Genomic DNA, 20,417 nt, shown 5'->3' with positions numbered 1-20,417 from the left:
GCAAAATATGAGAAAAATCAGGTATGTTCTGTAAAAATAGATAATCAGAAATGTCCCTTATTTTCCTTGTATTTAGGCGTTGTCCTCATAAAATCTTGATCAAAACAAAAAAAAACAGCAATGGAGGTCCTGTCTTCAACGTTGCTTCTCCTGGACTGCACTGATGGACTGTGCAACTGAGGGGGTGTACGTCCCATATGTATGTGTAGTATATCAACAAAGTAGGAAAAATGCAGGAGAATACTACAGCACCATTATACGAAGACATTATTTGAGAAAGGTAAGCACTTTCTTCTTATAATTTAATTAGATAGAAATCTTATAATAGAAATACCCATGGTTGGCTTTCATTGATCTCTACAGCTTCACTGATGAGATCAAACCACACCAACCCTGAGTAAATCCTGATATATCCACATCCAGTCATAGATTATTGTTTAAATACTGAATTTTCAGAAGATCAAGAACTGCCAGTAGCTGGTGTCTGAGATCGCAGTACAATGAAGACTGGGGAATGGGGTTTTACTCTTTCCCCACGATAGTGTGATGTATAATTAGCAGGGGTTATAGGGGGCACAGCCACCCACATTTGGGTATGTGAAGGGGTTGTCCTCTGCAAAATATAAGTTTCATGTTATTGTTTTTGATATGACAGACTTTCCATGTTGTGTGGTAAATATTTTGAATGTCGACTATTTGTATAGTTGATATTCTGACATAGATCCATATATACATGCATACATATATGAGGATGAAAACTACACAAATGAGTCACATAGATCAATCCAAGACTGTAGCAATTTAAACATAAACGAAAAAGTAGTCCTCAGTCAACAAAGTCAACATGTCCTTGTAAGCTATAGTTTATTAGTAGTGAGTACTTTCGTCCAAACATCACTTGAGACTTCATCAAACTAATAAGCAGGTCCAACAGTCTTGATATTTTAATAACAAACTCTTCTATTCATATGTTTTATGCACTAATCACAGTACAGTTCTCACTCATTAGTGATCCAATAAACAAGCTTGCTATAAAAACTCATAAAATGCATGCATATGCTAGAAGTATAGAAGCAGCTTATTTTGTTTAAAACATTTGTACAATACCAAACATCAACATTGAAATAAAATAAAACATTGTTAAAAGTGAATCAGTTGTCATTACAAAGAGCACAGAATGGTTTATTTTGAGCTATGTGCTTTGCAACTCATGCTTAATAGAAATGCATTTATTTAAACCTGATGGAAAATTGGCAGTCAACTTCAGTTGCCAAAATAGCTCTGTTATGTCAACAAAGAGCTCAATGTATTCCTGTCTTTCTGATACCTTTGCCTGCTACAAATCCAATACAGTAAAAACGAAACTTTCTAAAGGCTGAAAAATGTGTGGAACATTTACACAAGATATTATAATTATCATTTTACCTAATGTGTAAACAAAATTCTGTATCCTTTGTTGTGGTTTTCTGCCTGTTCTTCCTACATAAAAAGCTGTACAAGAACTACAATCAGCTATATGTATCATATTCCTTATGTTACATGTAAAGTGTTCTCAGCCATGTAGATTTTATCTGCTTTTTATTTCAAAAATATTGGTTGATGCTGACACACCTCCAGCTTGCACAATACCCACATGAAATGTGTCATTTTTTTAAGTTATCCCATCATACTTTTTATCATTTTTCCTGGAGACCTTTTAGATTCCCCTACTGCACCCTTCCTCAAGCACTTTCCACTCATCAATATTTTCTAACACTCTTTAACTATTCACTTAATAATGCATTTATCTATACTAAAGTGCACCTTCATATTATAGGACCTATCCTTCATCTGTCTCTCAGCATCTTCGGCTTACCTAGGTACAATATCACCCTCTGCACAGGATTATACCCAGTGCTTTATTCTTCCTTCACTGTTTGAATAATCTCATCTACACAGCAGGCACCTATTTTAATTCACATATTTTGTGCTCAAACATTTCATTATCTTATGTCAACCTGGAAATTCTTACATCTTGCTTTTTCAGCACAGTTAGTTTCAACAGCTTTGGGTGTGCACTGATATAATGTATATAAGCAACCCAGCATACATGTTATCTGTATAACCTTATGAATAATCTTTCGATAGTTTATTTCTTCTAGACCTTGAAGTATAAAACTTGCACAGCTATTTGATAGCAGTTTGCATTTAATTTAAATAAAATCTCTCCCCTGGATTATGTACAGAAATAATCCACAAGCATGACACAGGCCTACAGAATAGCCAGATGTATGAAAAGTTCAACATAACATTTATATGCTACCTGCTTGCCTGGGCTTGTCAGGTGTATGGAGTACAGGTAATCAGAATCTAACAATTCACAATGTGGAGATAGAAATGCTAGCAGTAACTATTAGAAGGTGAGATCTACAATGTTAAATGTCCAAATAATTAATAATGCCTCATATATAAGGTATGTGTTCATGTTAGATGACGTATACAGCAAACTGAATTTTTAATAATGTGAAAAATGATTATCCAACGGAATGGAATAAAAGTTGTGCCCCATATTGTTGACACAAGACATCTGCTTATTATGATCATTGTTAATAAACATTTGAATAAAGAAGCATTTTTATTTAAACAGATTACTGCAGGCAATCATCAAAAAAGAGAGCGTGTGTAAACTGGCCATTCAAAAATACACAAAAAGCAGTGCATTATTTTATTCATTTAACAGGAAATACCTCATCCTTCTTAAGTAAGTGAAATGGTGATGGAAAACTTTTTTTCATCCTCTTTACTTAAGATATCTCTGGCAACACAATGACACCATTATAATAAAACTACAATACAAAATTTGCGCAACAGCAATAGTCAGTGTTTAGCCAGTGATAATGCAGGTCCTCTGCATGTCTTGTGTAAATCTGGTAGATTTGTATTCACACCAGGCATCAATAAAATATGCATGGCCAATACCTAATATGGGAAATTAATACCGAATAGATTCTGTGCGGTGTTTTATAGGTTCTTGTTAGTTTAAAATTTCAGTGAAAGGTGCTAAATGATAATAGTTTCTATCTCAAATTTACTCACATAAGACAATGCTACTCCTTGTTGTTGTGTTATCTTATACAACAAATTACTACCCTAACATACCCACTTAGGCCCATTGATCTTCTATGGTTATTGTTTTCACATTAGTACCGAAGTCTTGAATATTTTCAAAATGATACAGTAAGCCTGTTTCTTCCTTTGCTACACATTCAGAACGTATCCTGGATCAGGTCTATATCAAAATTTTGAAGAGGTACAACGGCAAATGTGAAAACATCGAACCCAAAATATCGAATGGTGAAAATAGTGAAGCCCCGAAATATCGAAATCTTACCTAGGGCAAGATTTCAGTGGGCCGTTCCATGGATTCGCTATTTCCTCCACTGTGGTGCGAGAGTTAAGGACCTTAGGTTTAGGATGCGGGTTAAGGTAAGTGGATAGTTAGTAATGTATAAATGGTGTAGTGTAGAGTTGTGTTTTGTTAACTGTATGTGTGTGAATTAATTAGTTTGTGTATAGATTTGTAGGGTATGTGTGCGATAGTTACGGACCTTAGGGTTAGGGTGTGGGTTAAGGTAAGTGGACGGTTAGTAATGTATGTGTGGTTTAGTGTGGAGTTGGGTTTTGTTTAATGTATGTGTCTGGTTTATTTATTTTGGTGTGCTTGTGTTGGGTGTATGCTTCTCGGAAAAGCACATTTTTTTCCCTGGGAAAATATTCGCTATTCTGAGCATTCGATGTTTTCAATATTCGAAATTCCAAGTTTGAACATAAGGTGTTCGACATTTTGGAGTTTCGAATATATGATATAGACCCTCCTGGGTCATTGAGCTCAAGTATCCATGATTTTCAATGCTACCCCTGATTTTGACATACAGTTTTGCTCAGCTCATTATAACAATTAGAATTTTGCAACAAAACAGTGAGGCTTTACGAGAACTAAATAAATGATGTTTGTCGAAAGAGTTATGGACTTCTTATACTTTTACAATATACATGACAACAACAATCATGTTAAGATTTTAACTTTTGGGAAAATGCCAATATTTAAAAGTGCTCCTGGTTTGAATTGGCCCTAATTTCTGAGTTAAGAGATGGAAATATTGAAAGGTTGAATTTCAGTATACCGAGACCATAAAGTCGAATCTTTAAAATAGCGAAAGTGCATAATAGCGAATCTGGCTAAGTCAAATTTGCGGTTAAGGCTTTAAGTTACGTGATGTGTAGTATATTGTGTTGATGGTGTCTGGTGTAGTGTGTGGATTTAGGTGGAATTTAATAAGTGTTTTGTAAGGGTTTTGGGTAGGTGTTTGAGTTTATGTGAGTGTTTTTGTAAGTTGTACGTGTGGATTAGGGTAGGCAGGTAAAAGTATGAGTATTTAAGTGTTGGATGTGGTGGTGTTTGTATATGTGTAATGTATGTGCATTTGTGCAGGGGACTGTAGAAAGTCTGGATGTGAGTTTACTGTCTTTTTCTATTCATGCGATCTCAGAGTTAGTATATATAAGTAGGGGGATATGGGGGGAGCAGCCTCCCACATGGGGGGTGCAGGGGGGCTTGCCCCCCTGCTTATATGTAGTGTAGGTTTGTAGATGTGTGGTGTTATGTTTGTGTGTGGTTTTTTTTGTTGTAGTGTGGGTATTGTGGTGTATGTGTAGTGTGGTGTAGGGTGTGCGTGTTCGCGATTTGAAGTATCGTGGTTTTGGGCTGTCGGTGTTTTGTGGATTCGCCTTTATGGTCTCGATATACTGAAATTTGACCTTTCAGTATTTTGAGATTATAAAGTGAATCCATATATATATATATATATATATATATATATATATATATATATATATATATAAATATATATATATATATATAAACATATAAATATAAATATATATGGTTTACTATCAAAATGAAGAATGGACATACCCTGCAGATAGAAAACTGAATGGTAGATGTTTGAGTCCCGTGTTGTCGAGCATTACATGAGCGAAAGTTCACATGAGAGAATGCTACTGTGCATTCACTGATATGAACTTGAAGTAATGTACAGAGATTACAGTACAGTACAGATTGGGACATTCAACCTTTTCCTCACTGTAGTACGATCTCGGAGTTGGAATATATAGTTAGCATGGGGTGAGGGGGTTGCCGGGAGGGCAAGGGTGCAGGGGGGCTTGCCCCCTTGGAAAAACATGAAGTAAGGTGCAGATGTTTTACTTACCTGACCTCCTATAAGGACATCATATGCTTTTTTTCTGAGACAATGTGAAATTTGCTGAATTTGTTCAGCTGATTAAGCATTGTGAACTGCTATATAATATGATGTTCGCTGTTTTCTTCAATGCTACAAATGGGATTTTGTTTTTAAGGCTGACATTTTGAATATAAAGACTGATAATTTCATTAACTAAATTAAATTACTGCAAGAAACAGTACTCTCTTCTGCCACAAGGATATCCGAAATGGAAAGCATTCTTTCTAAGCATTTTTTTAAACTAAAAACAGCAATATTATGAACATTAAAGAAAATAGGAGAAATTTCAAACAGAATTAAAAAAAAGAAATAATGATAATATCCATTTAGGTACAGGTTAAATGTAGCATGTATACGTGTGTGTGTGTGTGTGTGTGTGTGTGTGTGTGTGTGTGTGTGTGTGTGTGTGTGTGTGTGTGTGTGTGTGTGTGTGTGTGTGTGTGTATATATATATATATATATATATATATATATATATATATATGTGTGTGTGTGTGTGTGTGTGTGTGTGTGTGTGTGTGAGTGTGAGTGTGTGTGAGTGTGTGTGTGTGTGAGTGAGTGTGTGTATTAAGCTGTGGCCTTAAATCCATCAGAAATATAAAGGTAACTCTCAGCATGGCTACACCTGGTGTAGACTTGATCACTTAAGCAAAACATTTTTGGACAAGACTACATCAAGCATTGGAAAAATGATTTTATCAGTATTAGCAGTTTCAGCAATATCCTTCTTTCAAAAGGTTGAGGTAGTTAGGCACACATCATACCTCTCACATGAGATGCTGGAAGTCATAAACCTGTGCCCTGCAATGCATTATTAACTGCAAAACAAAGAAAATGAAGTAATCAGGTAACAAATAGTATCAAGACTCAGTGTAGATACCAAACTCTTCCCTGATGTAGCTAAAGGTATAGAAAAAAAATGGATAGATAAATAGACAGATACATTAATACATACATACGTACATACATACATACATACATTCATAGAGATACAGATATGTAGATTTAATATGCAAGAAAGTAAACAATAGTATAAGTACTTCTGCAGAGATGTAACAAAATGAGCTTTTAAATCCAAAAATAAATATCCTAGACTTGATAGTTGTTCTTCAAACTAAGAACGTGTGAGGCTGTGGGTATCTGTAGGGAACCATGAAAAAGCAGTGCATCACAGGGGAAGTGAAAATGATGAACAAAAACATAAAAGAATGTTTCAAACATCAAGCACACTTAGTGAGTGCAAATGCTCAGGCCAATATGAGGCCAATATGCTGAAGCCCTGCTGCACTGACCACAGGTTTTCTGTGATTACTCAATCCTGATAACCCACTAGCCTTCCTTATAGTATATGCGTCCCACTAGTGAATGTCAATTTGTATTTATCCAAAGTGCTGCCATCTGTAGGTGTTCCCTTTTATTGACGTATATTGTTTATTGTAGTCTTACAGTACATATAATTGTATACAATTTTACAAACTCCTTACATAGTTTTCACTTGCCTCTTTTGTTCGGTATCAGTCTGTATTTGTTTTCTGTCTACACATTTTCCTTTGACCTGGGTAACACTGCCCTGTTTTGCACTGCTTGATCATCTCTTGAAGCCTTGTGTGTTTCCTGTCTTCTCATATTTATGCTAATTCTCAGCAATATACTACAGTTTATTTTCTTAATTGCCCTTTATTTGTTATAGCATGCAAACAACTGTAGAAAGCCACCCAAATATATGATCAATCTTGATATTATCTATACTGTATATTTCATCAGCACTGGATTTTACCTCTGTTTTAATTTCGTGTGTATCAATCTGCTATGTGTCATTCTTCTAACAATGTTAATTTGTACACGACTGACTGCATTTGTTATCATTCTACATATGTTAACCATTGTCATCATCTTTGTATTTGCTTTGTAGCTGAAAAGGGTCTTTTAGGAGCTTACCTTCCTGGTTATCAAATCATAAATAAATAAATGAGTGAATCTCTTGCATCTGAACTAAAGCAAACTTCATCCTACTGTAAAGTTAGATCCAAACCTTAAGTAAACACCATTTAAAAATGCTAGATGCACCCTCTTTAAAATGGTTGCAAAAGATAACACACATCCATCCTTCCATCTTCTTTTCCTCCACATATTAAGGATATCCAAATTTCTCTGAACCTAATATTTACAACCTTTGAATCCCTTCTCTTTAACTGTCCTATGTCCCTTTTATTTTACCTCTCCCACCCTTTCTGCTCATTCTTTATCTCTCTATTTTAGTTTTGTAAATATTTATTTGGACAGATATTTTTTGTTGTGCATTTCAAGGAACAATACAGCAGTTGTATGTAATCCTTAGAATTCTATACAATCACTATAATTTTTAGTATTATTCAAAGTAATCATGCATTTACTAATATATATACCTTATAACTCTTTGCAAGAAGAATACATTATTAGGTTAATCATTGTAACCAGTCATGTAGTTGTTAATCTAAGATGAATGTATGTTGAATATTTTTGTTTTGACTTGTGTTTTTCTTTCTCAGGATAAGTTTGAAAATGATTCACTTGGAGCAGAGTTCTATACTCATTAACACATTTAAATAAATCAAAAATAAATAAATAAATACAGCAACGTGAAAGAGGAAAACTTAAGCTGATCTCGATTAATCTACATCTAATGTGAAACTTTAGCTTCCTGACTACTCGCTGCTATGGGAAAAGTTCGATATGGGGAAGAATCATGTAATTCAAATGATTCAGACGATGACAATTAAAATTAAGGATGGCATGCTGTATTCATAGTGAAAATCTCAACAGCACACTATAAGGTATTAAATTTGATCCCTTGTTGCTGTATCTGCTGTGTGGAGTTTGCATGTGTTGGTGGATTTTCCATAGGTACACCTATTTTCCACAACTCACCAAAAATGCTAGCTTACTGAGTACTCTGAAGTGTCCAGATACATTACATTTAACCCTGCCACTATGGTCCTGGTCCTGCTGAAAATGGTCCAGGTCATGAATGAATGAATGGATAGTAGAAAGGTTATTAAATATATCCTATGGAAAACCTTTAGTGGTAGGCCACGTGTACTCAAAGAAAATAAGAATTGTAGGAAAAGAAGAAAAAACATCAAAAGGAAGAAAAAACCACCAAGAGTAAAATGACATTTAGACCTACTCTTACACAAGAAGAGAGGTACAAAGAAAGACTGATAAAAAAGTGGTTAGCAGACCTGTGTAGGAAAAAAGGTAAGGCATGAATACATTCCAGTATATAAGCAAGACAGAAAACCCACAAAGCACTCACAAGTAAGAATGCAGGGCTGAAATGCTCATAACGTTAAGTACGCAGGGAATAAAGGCAATTACAATGTAGCTTTTATCAGTAAATGGTGGTGCTGATGGTGTGTGTGTAATTGTATACATGTTTACAAGTGGACCTTGCACCTTAAAATAGCGTATCAAAGTGCAGCAAACAATTTCCTACTGTTCAGGTCTCCTTTTCTGCATTCCTGAAATAATTTGGTTCAGCAGAAGTAAAATTACTGATTGTATCAAACTCACAAAAGTTTCTTAAGACACCACTTTTACATAAGATCCCCTATCTACATTTCAACTGCACATAGTAATTAATATAAATAAGAAATATGTTTACTTAAAGAGTGTGCTTATTTGCCAATTATTAATGTATGGACAGGGAAAATATGACATGTCACATATAATTGCATTTCAAAAGTGATAGTGCCCTTGTTATTGAATTTAATGCATGCTAAATGCAGGTACACAGCACAATTTTAATACTTTTTTGTGCTTAGATGGTTAAATATAGAAATAGTATTATGACTTTTGCATCAATACAAGCAATGCAGGCATTTTAAAACCTTGTTTTATTTAAAATACCATTAGAAGCCAATGACACCCACACATATGTACTCCTAATATAAGAAACTGCATGAATTTTTATAGCATAAACAGATAGGTTACTGATCAGCAAAAAAAGCCAGGGTGGCTGTGACATTTCCAACTTATTGAAGGTTAGCCTACAGAGCAGGTGCATCACCAAAATAATGAATCATCCCATTGTGTCATGGAAACAATTTCACATTATTCCTATGTTTATCTACAGATGTATTGTACATATATATATATATATATATATATATATATATATATATATATATATACACATTAACACTTATTCCAAAACTATAATATATATACACATTAACACTTATTCCAAAACTATAATTTATTTTTTATTGAAATTTGATTACTCGGAAAGCCAACTAGGTAGATGTCCATTTTTAGCAGAAGCTGGGGAGAAAACCTCCAAAGTATTACAAAAGCATTTTAAGAACAATAATTTAACAATCTTCAAAAATAACACAATAAAAGTAACAAACTCTACAGTTTAAACAATTATAACAAATTAGACATAATGTGAAAACTTAGGTGAAGAATAGATTCAACTGTTATGACAATTTAATATTTAGAGAAATTTTATCCAGTTTAGACAAATGTAAGTTAGTACAATGCAAACATGAATTTCAATATGAAGCAGGGGCTTATTTTGATAGAAAGTCGGGGAGACAGAAACTGATTGAATTAGCGAAGTGAGTGAAGAAGGGCAGGAAGCAGTTGTAAAGGTATGAACAGGTAATTGTTTATATTTAAGAATATAGTTTATCCTGGAGTTCATCAAGAACAGAGCCAAATTTTGACTATTAAGTCTTTCAGAATGGTTTTAAAGGACTGGAGGGATGGTATTGACCTGATGGATACAGGTAAGAAGTTCCAGGCCTTAGCAACATGGTATGAGTACACAGCCCAGACAGATTTCAAAGTTTTGTGGACAGAGAGTAATTTTTGGTCATTGGATTGTAGTGATCGAATGGAAAAATAATTGTGTACAATGGTATTTAGTGCTGGACAACCAGATGGATGCTGAATAATTTTACAGGTGTTTAAAAGCTGTGTATATGTTAGTTGATGGGGTAGTTCTAACCAATTTATGCTTTTTAGTGTTATACACTGGTGGGTTCTGAAAGGGGTATTTGTTACAAATTTTACCGCTTTATTATAGCAATGTTCAAGTTTTGCTTTTGTGATACCTGTAGGTTAGTAAGGATGGAAGAAGTGATGGGAGTAGGTAAGTAGTGGCAACTGTAGTTTTAGTTGTGTCGGTCAGAATGTTTTTGGCTCTGTACAGCATCCCTAGTTTTTGTTGAGTTTGTTTAATGTCATTTTGTATATGCAGGTGGAATTTAAGATTGCCATCCACTATCTTCCGGAGTATTTTTCCTTTTTTTTTTTTTTTGAGATTTGCCAGGTCGTCCATGTGCATATGAATATGGAATCATCTGCGTATTGTATTAAGGAGGCCTGTTGCATGGATGAGGAGGGTGTTGAGAATGTTAAAGAGGAAGGGACCAAGGAAAGAGCCTTCAGGTACACCGGTGATGACGGGAGGTATGGAAAGAGGGGTGGAGTGCCATTTTTGTGACTGATACCACATGACATTATATATGTATATTTATATATATATGGATACAAATATATTTTCAAACAATACTAGCGCATATAGTCACGTAGTACTAGGTAATATTTAGAAACAAATAGGAACGTCACTGCAATTTCGTATTTCGTCATATTTGTTGAATCAAAGAAAGACCATTATGTGCACTCTTGGAAATTTTGTCTTTATGTACCGGTGCTTGCGCAATATTCCTTCGAACCTACCGATAAGACACGTTATATTATTTGTTAAAGCAACTGGTCAACTTACCAATAGAACTAAATAATATAGTGTGTGTGTGTGTGTGTGTGTGTGTGTGTGTGTGTGTGTGTGTTTTAACAAGGATAATAGCTTTCTTTTTCTCAGACCTTGTTGAAGATGCATCGCGTAACCACTGAAGACAATGAGGCTCGTTAGTTTCTACCAGGTATAGCTGTCAGCACTCTGCGGGGACCTTGCATCTCTGACCAGTCACTTTAATAATACTTCAGTATGAAGTCCTCCCTCCTAACCCGGCTCAGCTGTGCTTGAGTTTGTCTTAGAATTTTGCTGTTCCCCACTCCCCCATAAAATAAAACGTAAGACGTGGATGCAAACCACTACCAATTAATGCCATTAAATATTACCAAATAACAGAGACGCAGCCTGTAATTTTCAAAATGCATATTAATGTACATTTTCTTATTCTAACAACTTCCTAGCAAAGCGTGTCATTATTTAAAATTATCATCGCTCCGGGGCCTTCGTCCCTGATTATTTTAGGCTTTGTCCCCGAACCTTGAGATAGAACGGTGAGACTGGATGCCATGCAGTTAATGACTAATAATGTATTATTCAATGCAGTGAAACACTAAAACAATGCCTTTCCACTTGACTGTGCAAACCCGTTGCATGCTTATGGGTTTAACATAATGGGCAGAAATGATATCTTCAAGGTTTTAACATAATGGACATAAATGATACGTACATATACCGAAAGGTAAAATTGTAAAGAAAAATACACTGCATTAAATACACAGCAGGTAACAAGAATAACCTGTCTTTCCCGTATGTTTTGCGTGACAAATTTATCTGTGAGCTTACCCAGGAGACAGATGAAGACGAGATGAGAAAAGCAAAGCAAACAAACCGGTACTGACATATTTGCCCGGTATTTTCTCTTTCAGTCTTTGTTCAGCAGAATCCAAAGCTTTCACAACGGGTATAGGTACTTGGTGGCCACAGGCAGCCAGATACTAGGCTACTGTAGCGCAATGAATTCCGTCAGTCCAGGTTCACCTAAGCTGCTAAATGTTGCACATTTTTATTAGTTTCCTATCCAAAAGTCGTGCCCCTCTGGTTCTTTTTAAGTCTTTCCAGCCCGGGAGACCACCCGGGGTCTCTGTCCCTGTGCTAGTGGTTGGGTCTGGAGCGATGAGCCCACTACAGTATATCCTATATGAATGGAAATAAAGCGCCTTATCCGACACCCCCGCCCCCAGCTCCGATTTTACAGACGTTCCCATAGCCGTTTAGAGGGTTTGCTACAGGCAGCCAACCAATAGGCAGAGCCGAGAGTGCAGACTGTACCACCCAGCAACAAAGGTAACACGTTCGCACTTAATTGTTACATTGTTACACCTAGGTTCTAGTACTACGGGCTCGCGCACAAGGGTTCAAGTGCAACAACTTAACCGGTAGCAGGACAGCTTGCCTGACTCTTGGAATTTTAGTGGTGCTAACCTTTTACCCTCACTGAATTCAAGGATATACTAAAGCAGAATTGTATAACTTGAATGGACATAAGACACTTGCGGATATCACTTGCATACATTTGCTTCCTCGTCTATTTTGTATTATAGCTATTTTTAATTAATGTTTTTTTTTTAGTATACACAGAAACAGCAGTCCATGCATTCTTATTAGAAATGATTGATTCAAGCTGATAAATCCCAAACTACTCTTCAACAGAGCAGCTATCTTGAAGGAACTTCTGCCTTCTCAGTGAAAGCTTTTTCACAGAAGGCTAAGCAATTACTATAGCAAGCATTTCTTGTCAGTATAGTTTAAACACAAGTGTGGTTCACACAAAGACACAAAAGCACATGGGCTTGTTCCCACCCAGTACTTTATTTATTCAGTCTCACATAATACCATGACCCCAGGGATGTTGTTCACTCACAACTGTTTTAGCTTAAAAATACATATTAGAGGCAGGACTATTTTGTATTGATTGCAACTAGTGTGGAGAAACATCAAAACCAGTAACTATAATTTCTAACCGATTCTATAATTTCATATGTCAAACCAATTAATAGATTTTGGAGAAATATACAAAGACTCCACGCAGCCTCTAGTTTAAAATGATTTTTTCCCACGTACTGGGGGACATGCTAGACTATATTAATACATTTCTCATGTCTCAGTTGTTGCAGTTTTTTTACGTTTGCTTTCCTTTATGTAAGTTGTATTCAGGAAATGGTTAGGGAACACTATTAGCATATGCTGCTATTACATTAGTGGTGATGTATGCCTAGAAACACAGAGAAGGTTGACAGTGTCGTTCTCTTGTTCATGTCTAGCTGCATGCTTTTTGAATGAAGGACAAACGGCTAAGCAACAGTTGACCGATTTCACTAGTAAGAAAACTGAAAAGTGCACATTGACTACTAACGGTTGATATGCCTCTTTCCGAATCAGTGGGTGGATTGGAGGTAAGGGTTCCTTTGTGGCACTTGTGCACAGATCTCTATTGCCCACTTCATTGTATTTAGATAGGATGATCTGCCAACACATTCAGCGATTACAGGGATTTCATACAGCACAAGTGCATTCTTTTTTGTAAACAAATAAACAAATACTATGGGCTGGAATACCTCTGACAGAACATAAAACACTTTCCTGGATGAACAACACTTCCACATCTATTACTCCACTTAGTTAAAAGGCGATCCTGAAATGAACTAGCTTTAGTATTTAGAAGCTTTACTTCTGGAGAAAAAGACTCCTGATTCACTCTGGGAACAAGAAAATTACTTGCAGGAATTGATGCATCGTCATTTGAGTTATTTATAGTTCATGAACCTTTACTTCTTGGATTCTCTTCCTCATTTAGCCTTTACTACTGGGCCTCTCACACTCATACTGTGGACAAATCATTAACCGCCAATGCCTTTTTATGAAATGAATATATTCCCAGAACCATTGTGAATTTCGCCAGATCCCACAATTCAAGATATAAATTTGGATATTGCATCTTGTCTTAGGAAAGAGCTAGTTACTAATTTAGGTTACCCACTGACTTTCTAATCTATTTGTTTTACTTTTTAACATGCTTGTAGGGCCAGTTCATCTGCTAAACGTAACAAGTCACTGTTTTCTCTTTCTGGAGTACTAAAACTGAGCTCACACCACTTTTTCAAATGAGGACAGCTCACTTTCATATTGGAACAGCTACCTACAGTATAAAGTACCTTTACACTTACTGTCATTTTTTAAAAGGCTAAATTGACTTAAATCAGATTATAGTATCATAGGATCAAAGGAAATTAGTAGGCAAATGTCTCTAAAGCCTTTTTCAGCCTAGCCATTCATGCCTAAATTTTCCACTTATCAATGTCCATGGGCTAGGAAAGGTTTGGTTTATGCCAATTACTTAGGGCATCAACAACCTGCCCCAATGGCCACAGGTGACAAGCCAGAAGTGAATCTGTGATTACCCATCCATTGGTCTAAATTATATTTGAATAACTAAAAAAAAAAAAAAAAAAAAAAAAACGACAGTTGTGCTCACAGTAACCCAAAGACTTTAATTTGAACAATAAAGATAAAAAGATTAAGCGCTTCCAACTTAATATGCTAAAGACATCATCAGAACCTTGTAAAAACCAAGTGTAGCATTTAAATACCTATAAAGTCCTGTTACACATCTCCTAAATGAACCAATCAAAATGAAACAATCATAAAACCCTGCAAAGTCCTGAAGAAACTATTAAACTAGAACATTAAATTACAGCTTATTAATAAATAAATAGATATTGTTAAAACACGTAACAAAAATTGTCGCCAGTGTCGAGAGAGTAAGGGAAGATGTTGAAGCTGAAGCCTGCAGGACTATCAGATCCAATGCCAGTGCTTTGGATGGTGCAGCGGTAGCTTTGTCGCCTCACAGCAAGAGGTTCTCAGGTTTGATTCTCGGTTAGAGTACCTTCTGTGTGGAGTCTGCATGTCCTCCCTGCATTCATGTGAGTTTCCTCTGGGTGCTCTGTTTTCCTCCCATGTTAGAAAGACATGCATCTGGAGCATTTCTTCCTGGGCCTCTGCTGAAAATTGGCTTTGTCCCAAGTCGGACTTCCCTGGTTAACAAATGTTAAATAAAATAAATAAATAAAAATATATAAATTATAAATATATTGAAACAAAAGATTCTATGTACTGACACTTAAAACATGTTAGCTCTCCTTCTCAATTCACTGTTGATCGAAATGCCTTCATTAATATCAGGGGCAGCAGTAGCACTGAAGCACAACTGCCAGAACATCTCATGTTGTAATAAAGTATTTTCCAATCACAGACTAGGGCATCCCCAGCACCTCCTCAGGAGCCAAAAACATAAATTTAACAAAACCCCCGCAAACTAGAGAATGCCTATTGAGGGCACTTTTTTATCAGCTCTTTGTTTACTTTACAGATGCTGGTAAATCCTATGGTTAAGAGAATTAATGGTCTTTCCTATATAAAAAGCATGACACTGGGTACAAAAAGCAAGGGAGACCACTCTCTCTGAGTGGCAATAAAGCTTGCCACTTCTCACCCTTCTAATGATTTTGTCATAAAGCCATCCCAAGTAGTTACTTTAATATATCCACATTGATGGCATCTGCCACATCTATGAGTCACAGGAAAAATACCATAAGTTCCTGATAATGGTCTTTCTAAAAAGTCCTTAATGTTACCTTTACTTTTATACCTAACAACAGGACTAAACATAACTAAAGATTTGGAGGTATCATTACAATGAAACAAATCCCAATTCTTACATATAATGTTTTCAATATCCTTAACATCCAATGAATAATGCACTACCATGTTATTCCTGATATTGACTATGGCCACCTCCGCAGTTTTGGGGCCTTGGTTAACAACCAAACTGTGCTTAATAATAGCACCATATCTACCATGTCTCTCAGTCCACACTTTGACTTCAATGGTGTTGGGAATAAAAACAAGGCAACCACATTCAATAAACATGTTCTTAAGTATAACAAATTCTTCCTGACAAACCATATCATCAGAAGCAAGCCTAAACTCCCTGATGTACTGACTCTTAACAATTCCCTTTTTATGATGAAGAGGGTGGCAACTGGAAAAATAAAAAAATATATCATAGAAAGTGGAGCAAAACGTTTTTAAAATTTACCCATCATATTGGTACTCAGAAGATCAACTATTTAGGCATTACTTTGCGAATGTTGTCAAATGGAGGTATTGAAACCTGGATATACAGAGAGCCCACTTTTCTGTAATAGTTTTTTCTGTTTTTTCCATTTGCCACCCCTTCTTTAACATACTATGGTGCATAGGTTTGCTGTCCCTTTTAATTTTTGACACCGTATCAGTAAACCAGCAGTTGCTTTTGCTATCAGGGTTGTCCTATAAGTGTCGCTTCAGTCTCCTTTTCAAGAAATGTTGTTTTCAGGCTTACATGTGTGTTGTGAAGTGGAGAAAAGAGATAGAAGAGAATCTGGTGAGAGATAGTATAGAGGAGCAATAATATTACGGTATGAGTAGAGATTTTAACGTACTTAATATACTAGGTTTACATAGACTAAGGAAGGATGAACTGAGTAGAATGAAGCAATCAGTATATGACTCCACACAGCACGTTCTGAACACCAACCATTAATAGTATACAAATCAGAATTAGTCCAAAATGACAAAAAATACACTGAGCCCACAGACATTGCCAACATCCTAGCTGACAGGTTCAGCGCAAACTCCCCCCCCACCAAAAGGGCAAATATCTATCCCAGCAGAGTGCTGCCCCCCTGACATCTCAGATGCTCAGGTAAGAGCTGCCCTCTCCAAAGCAAAAAACACAGCATCAATGGGACCAGACAGTGTCCCAGGCTGCGTCCTACATGAACTCCAAGAAGAGCTAAACCCAAACATAAATCTACTGTTCAATCTCAGCCTTACTACAGGATATGTGCCCAAAGAGTGGCGTACAGCAACAGTGGTCCCTATCCATAAAGGTGGTGCCTCAACGGATCCTGGAAACTATCACCCCATAAGCCTGACTAGCTTAGTCTGCAAAGCTATGGAAAGGATCATCATGGACCTCATAAATAAAGATATTGGGGACCTACAGACACTGGATCCTACCCAGTTCGGCTTTGTTAAGGGCAGATCCTGCCTTTTAAACCTGGTTGATTTCTTTGAAACAGTCACCAAGGCGATTGACGAGGGGAAGGTGGTCCACACAGCCTACCTGGACCTCGCTAAAGCCTTCAATACAATACCCCACTCGGGCATTATAGATAAGCTCACCAGCTTAAATATAAACCCCTATGTCACTAGATGCATTGCAAACTGGCTCAAGGACAGAACCCACATGGTTAGAATTGCTGGAGCCATGTCAGACTCCAAACTAGTTACAAGTGGTGTCCCACAAGGCTCAGTCCTGGGACCTCTCTTGTTCGGTATATATTTCTCAGAGGTACAGGCCAACACGGAAGGACTGTGGCTGACCAAGTTCGCAGATGACTGCAAACTGGGCACCATAATCGACTCTCCAGCCGACACAAGCATCCTCCAAAAGGGCCTCATAGAAACAGACAACTGGTGCCAGAGCCATGGCCTCAAGCTAAATGCCAAAAAGTGTATAGTCATCCCCTTTGGCAAAACAAAGTGCCCACAAATTACCACATAGGTGGTAATCCATTAAGTACAGAAGAAGTAATTAGGGACCTGGGGACCCAAGTTGATAGCAATCTCTCATTTGACAACCACATGGCCAAAGTGGTTAGAAAAACATTTTATATAGCCCACCTAATCATGAAGGGATTCACATCTAGATCAGGAGGTCATCGTGCCTCTTTACTCATCCCTCATCAGGCCCATAATTGAGTACAATGCCCTTTTGGGATGTACCTTACCAGACACCTGCAGCAACTGGAAAGACCCCAAAAGTACCTCACCAAGAGGATCAAAGGGCTCAAACAGATGCCATATGCTGCCCGGTTAAAGAAACTCCAGCTCTACTCAGTAGCATACCATCTGTTCAGAGGCGATCTGTGCCTGACGTATAAAGCCATGTCCAACCCGGAATTAATGGACATGCTGCACCTCAGAAAATCCAAATCCCATCGAGCTACGCGCTCGAGAGACTTGAACCTCAGCACTGAAATAAATAGGACATGCTAGAGGGACAGATTCATAACCCAGAGGCTCCCTTCACTCTGGAATAAAATCCCAGTCCAGGTTAGGCAGAGTCCCTCATTGACTCTCTTCAAGAGAAATCTTGATGAGTGGATGGGAGATCGTAGGTTTACCCTGGGTATCACTTCTGTGTCACTGTTAGACAGAGGCACAGTATACTAACCTCAAAAAGGGCATAGCAAAATAAATTTAAAATGGGTGGCGAAAGCCAAACACATTCTGGCTAGGCTTATAAATGCCCTAGGGCAGATAGCCTAGTATGAACTTATGAACCTATGAACAAAGAAAATATCTGTAAACATGTTTATCTAATACATATCCTGTCTACAGTTAAATAGCAAATGCAATGTATAGCTAAATTATGCTATGTATAGATATTTGCATCACATGGCTACCAAACCAATGTCAGATGTAAAAAAAAGTACAAGAGATTTGCATAAACAATTTCAAAATATAGCAACTATCAGCCAGCAGTAAGACACCGTAAAAACTGTAATGTGTGTTGCTGTCTTAATGTTTCAGTTGTTACCACACAAAGCTAAAATAGTCTTACTACAGCTATCGGTGTCACAATGAAACACCATATTGATGTGTACTAATGCATTGTTTGTCTGCAAAAGTTTAGTACTGTACAAATATTTGGTGCAATGTTATCATGCCCTGTACAATAATGTACTACAGGTAATACAATAGTGACCACAAAGCAATTCTGCTTCTTAACGGATACCATTCAGAGGTATGCACTCAATACTATATAACTTTAAAAGAATAACTTTATTCTACTACTAATGTGTTATAATCTTTACATGGTAAAGACATTCAAGTATCAAAGTAGCAAAGATCATTCATGGGTTCATTCTAGTAAATTACAAAAAGCCGTTTTAGCAGAAGGTGAAAAAGCCCACTGTGACTGTCTACATTATTTGAAAATGGCACTTGGGTGTAGCAAAAAAAGCCACAGGTTTTGCCAAGGGATTGTCACTAGTTAGTTACATCCTGCACCATGTAATCCCATGTTAATTGAAGAATGTGCAATTTTAAAACATAATATACAGCATTCGGGACACCCCTAGCAAGTCAAGACATCTCTGCAACATTTTATTTACTCTACACTGTATTGTTATAAATACATAGTAGCTATAGATGGGTATGGATGGCTGTCTGTGGTTGCCAGACAGAAAGTAAAAGTGGGCAATACTATTTAAGGAGAGAAAACTCTATGCACTACTGTGTAAGTAATCTTATTGATTTTATATTTCCATGACCCATTACTAGCATATGTTAACGAGTGTTGGTCAGCCTGCTGCAAAGTAGAGCTTATTGGATTTGAACCCCTACCTGCTTAACTAATGCCTTGTAGACCACTGCATTATCAAGTAAAGTCAGCCACAACAACAATCATAGTAAATGTGGTCCGAAAACATAAAATTCAAGAAAAGTTACATCAATGTGGAAAATTGAAAAGTGAGCATTGGTAACTAATATGTAACAATAAGGGGATTAAACACACACACTACTGTACCCATCAATGACATTCTGTTATATACACATACTAGGACTACCCTTATTCCATATATGTATTGTCAGTACAGATTGCTTATTAGATGAGTGCTACAACCTAGAACCCAATGGATATAAACCCCTGCCTGCCTAGCCAATACTCTATAGACCAATGCATTAACAAGTGACACCAAAAAAAAAAATAAATAAATAAACTTATGACAAGGTTGTAAGAAAACACATATTTCAGGTGAATGTTAGAACACTGTGAAGTACAAAAGGAACTTTGGTAAACTAACTTATGTATTGACAATGTACACACCATGTCACGACTACAAAGAGACATGGAATGTGTTGCAGTACAACTATTAATGTATTTTATTTCAGTATCACCTGGTGGCATGCATCTATGGCCAGCTGAAGTTTATGATGAATGGCAAGGCCTTAATGCTTTCAACTGATTTTTCTCAGTTACATGGGCATGGTAAAGTAGCTCTCTGCCAACTGTTGCACAATTTATAACACAGACAGAGGATTGTTTTATTCATAAACTCACGTTTTGATGACGTACATGGTATGATAATGTGTTTCAGATAACAGAAAAGGTTGCAAAGGGGTATAAGACAGAGATGAAATGAGCAGCAAGCACACAGGATGACAAAAAGTGAGGAGATAAGCAACGAGCACTGTAAAGACAGCTAAGGAAAAGGCAA

General features: G+C 36.7%; 1 protein-coding gene across 1 annotated transcript in view; it reads right to left on the bottom strand.

Moving 5' to 3' along the window:
• PTPRZ1 (protein tyrosine phosphatase receptor type Z1) overlaps window positions 1-12,268 on the bottom strand; it is a 1,642,174-nt gene extending 1,629,906 nt beyond the window's left edge. The window contains exon 1 of the mRNA XM_044088744.1: window positions 11,869-12,268. Within this exon, the coding sequence (XP_043944679.1) occupies window positions 11,869-11,926 (58 nt within the window). The 5' untranslated portion in view covers window positions 11,927-12,268. The remainder of the gene's footprint in view (window positions 1-11,868) is intronic.
• Window positions 12,269-20,417: the final 8,149 nt, after the last annotated feature.

The sequence above is a fragment of the Protopterus annectens genome, chromosome 11.part0 (assembly GCF_019279795.1).
Source record: "Protopterus annectens isolate FY-2018-M chromosome 11.part0, PAN1.0, whole genome shotgun sequence".
Lineage (NCBI taxonomy): Eukaryota > Metazoa > Chordata > Ceratodontiformes > Protopteridae > Protopterus > Protopterus annectens.
This window is presented reverse-complemented; position numbering and strand designations above follow the sequence as displayed.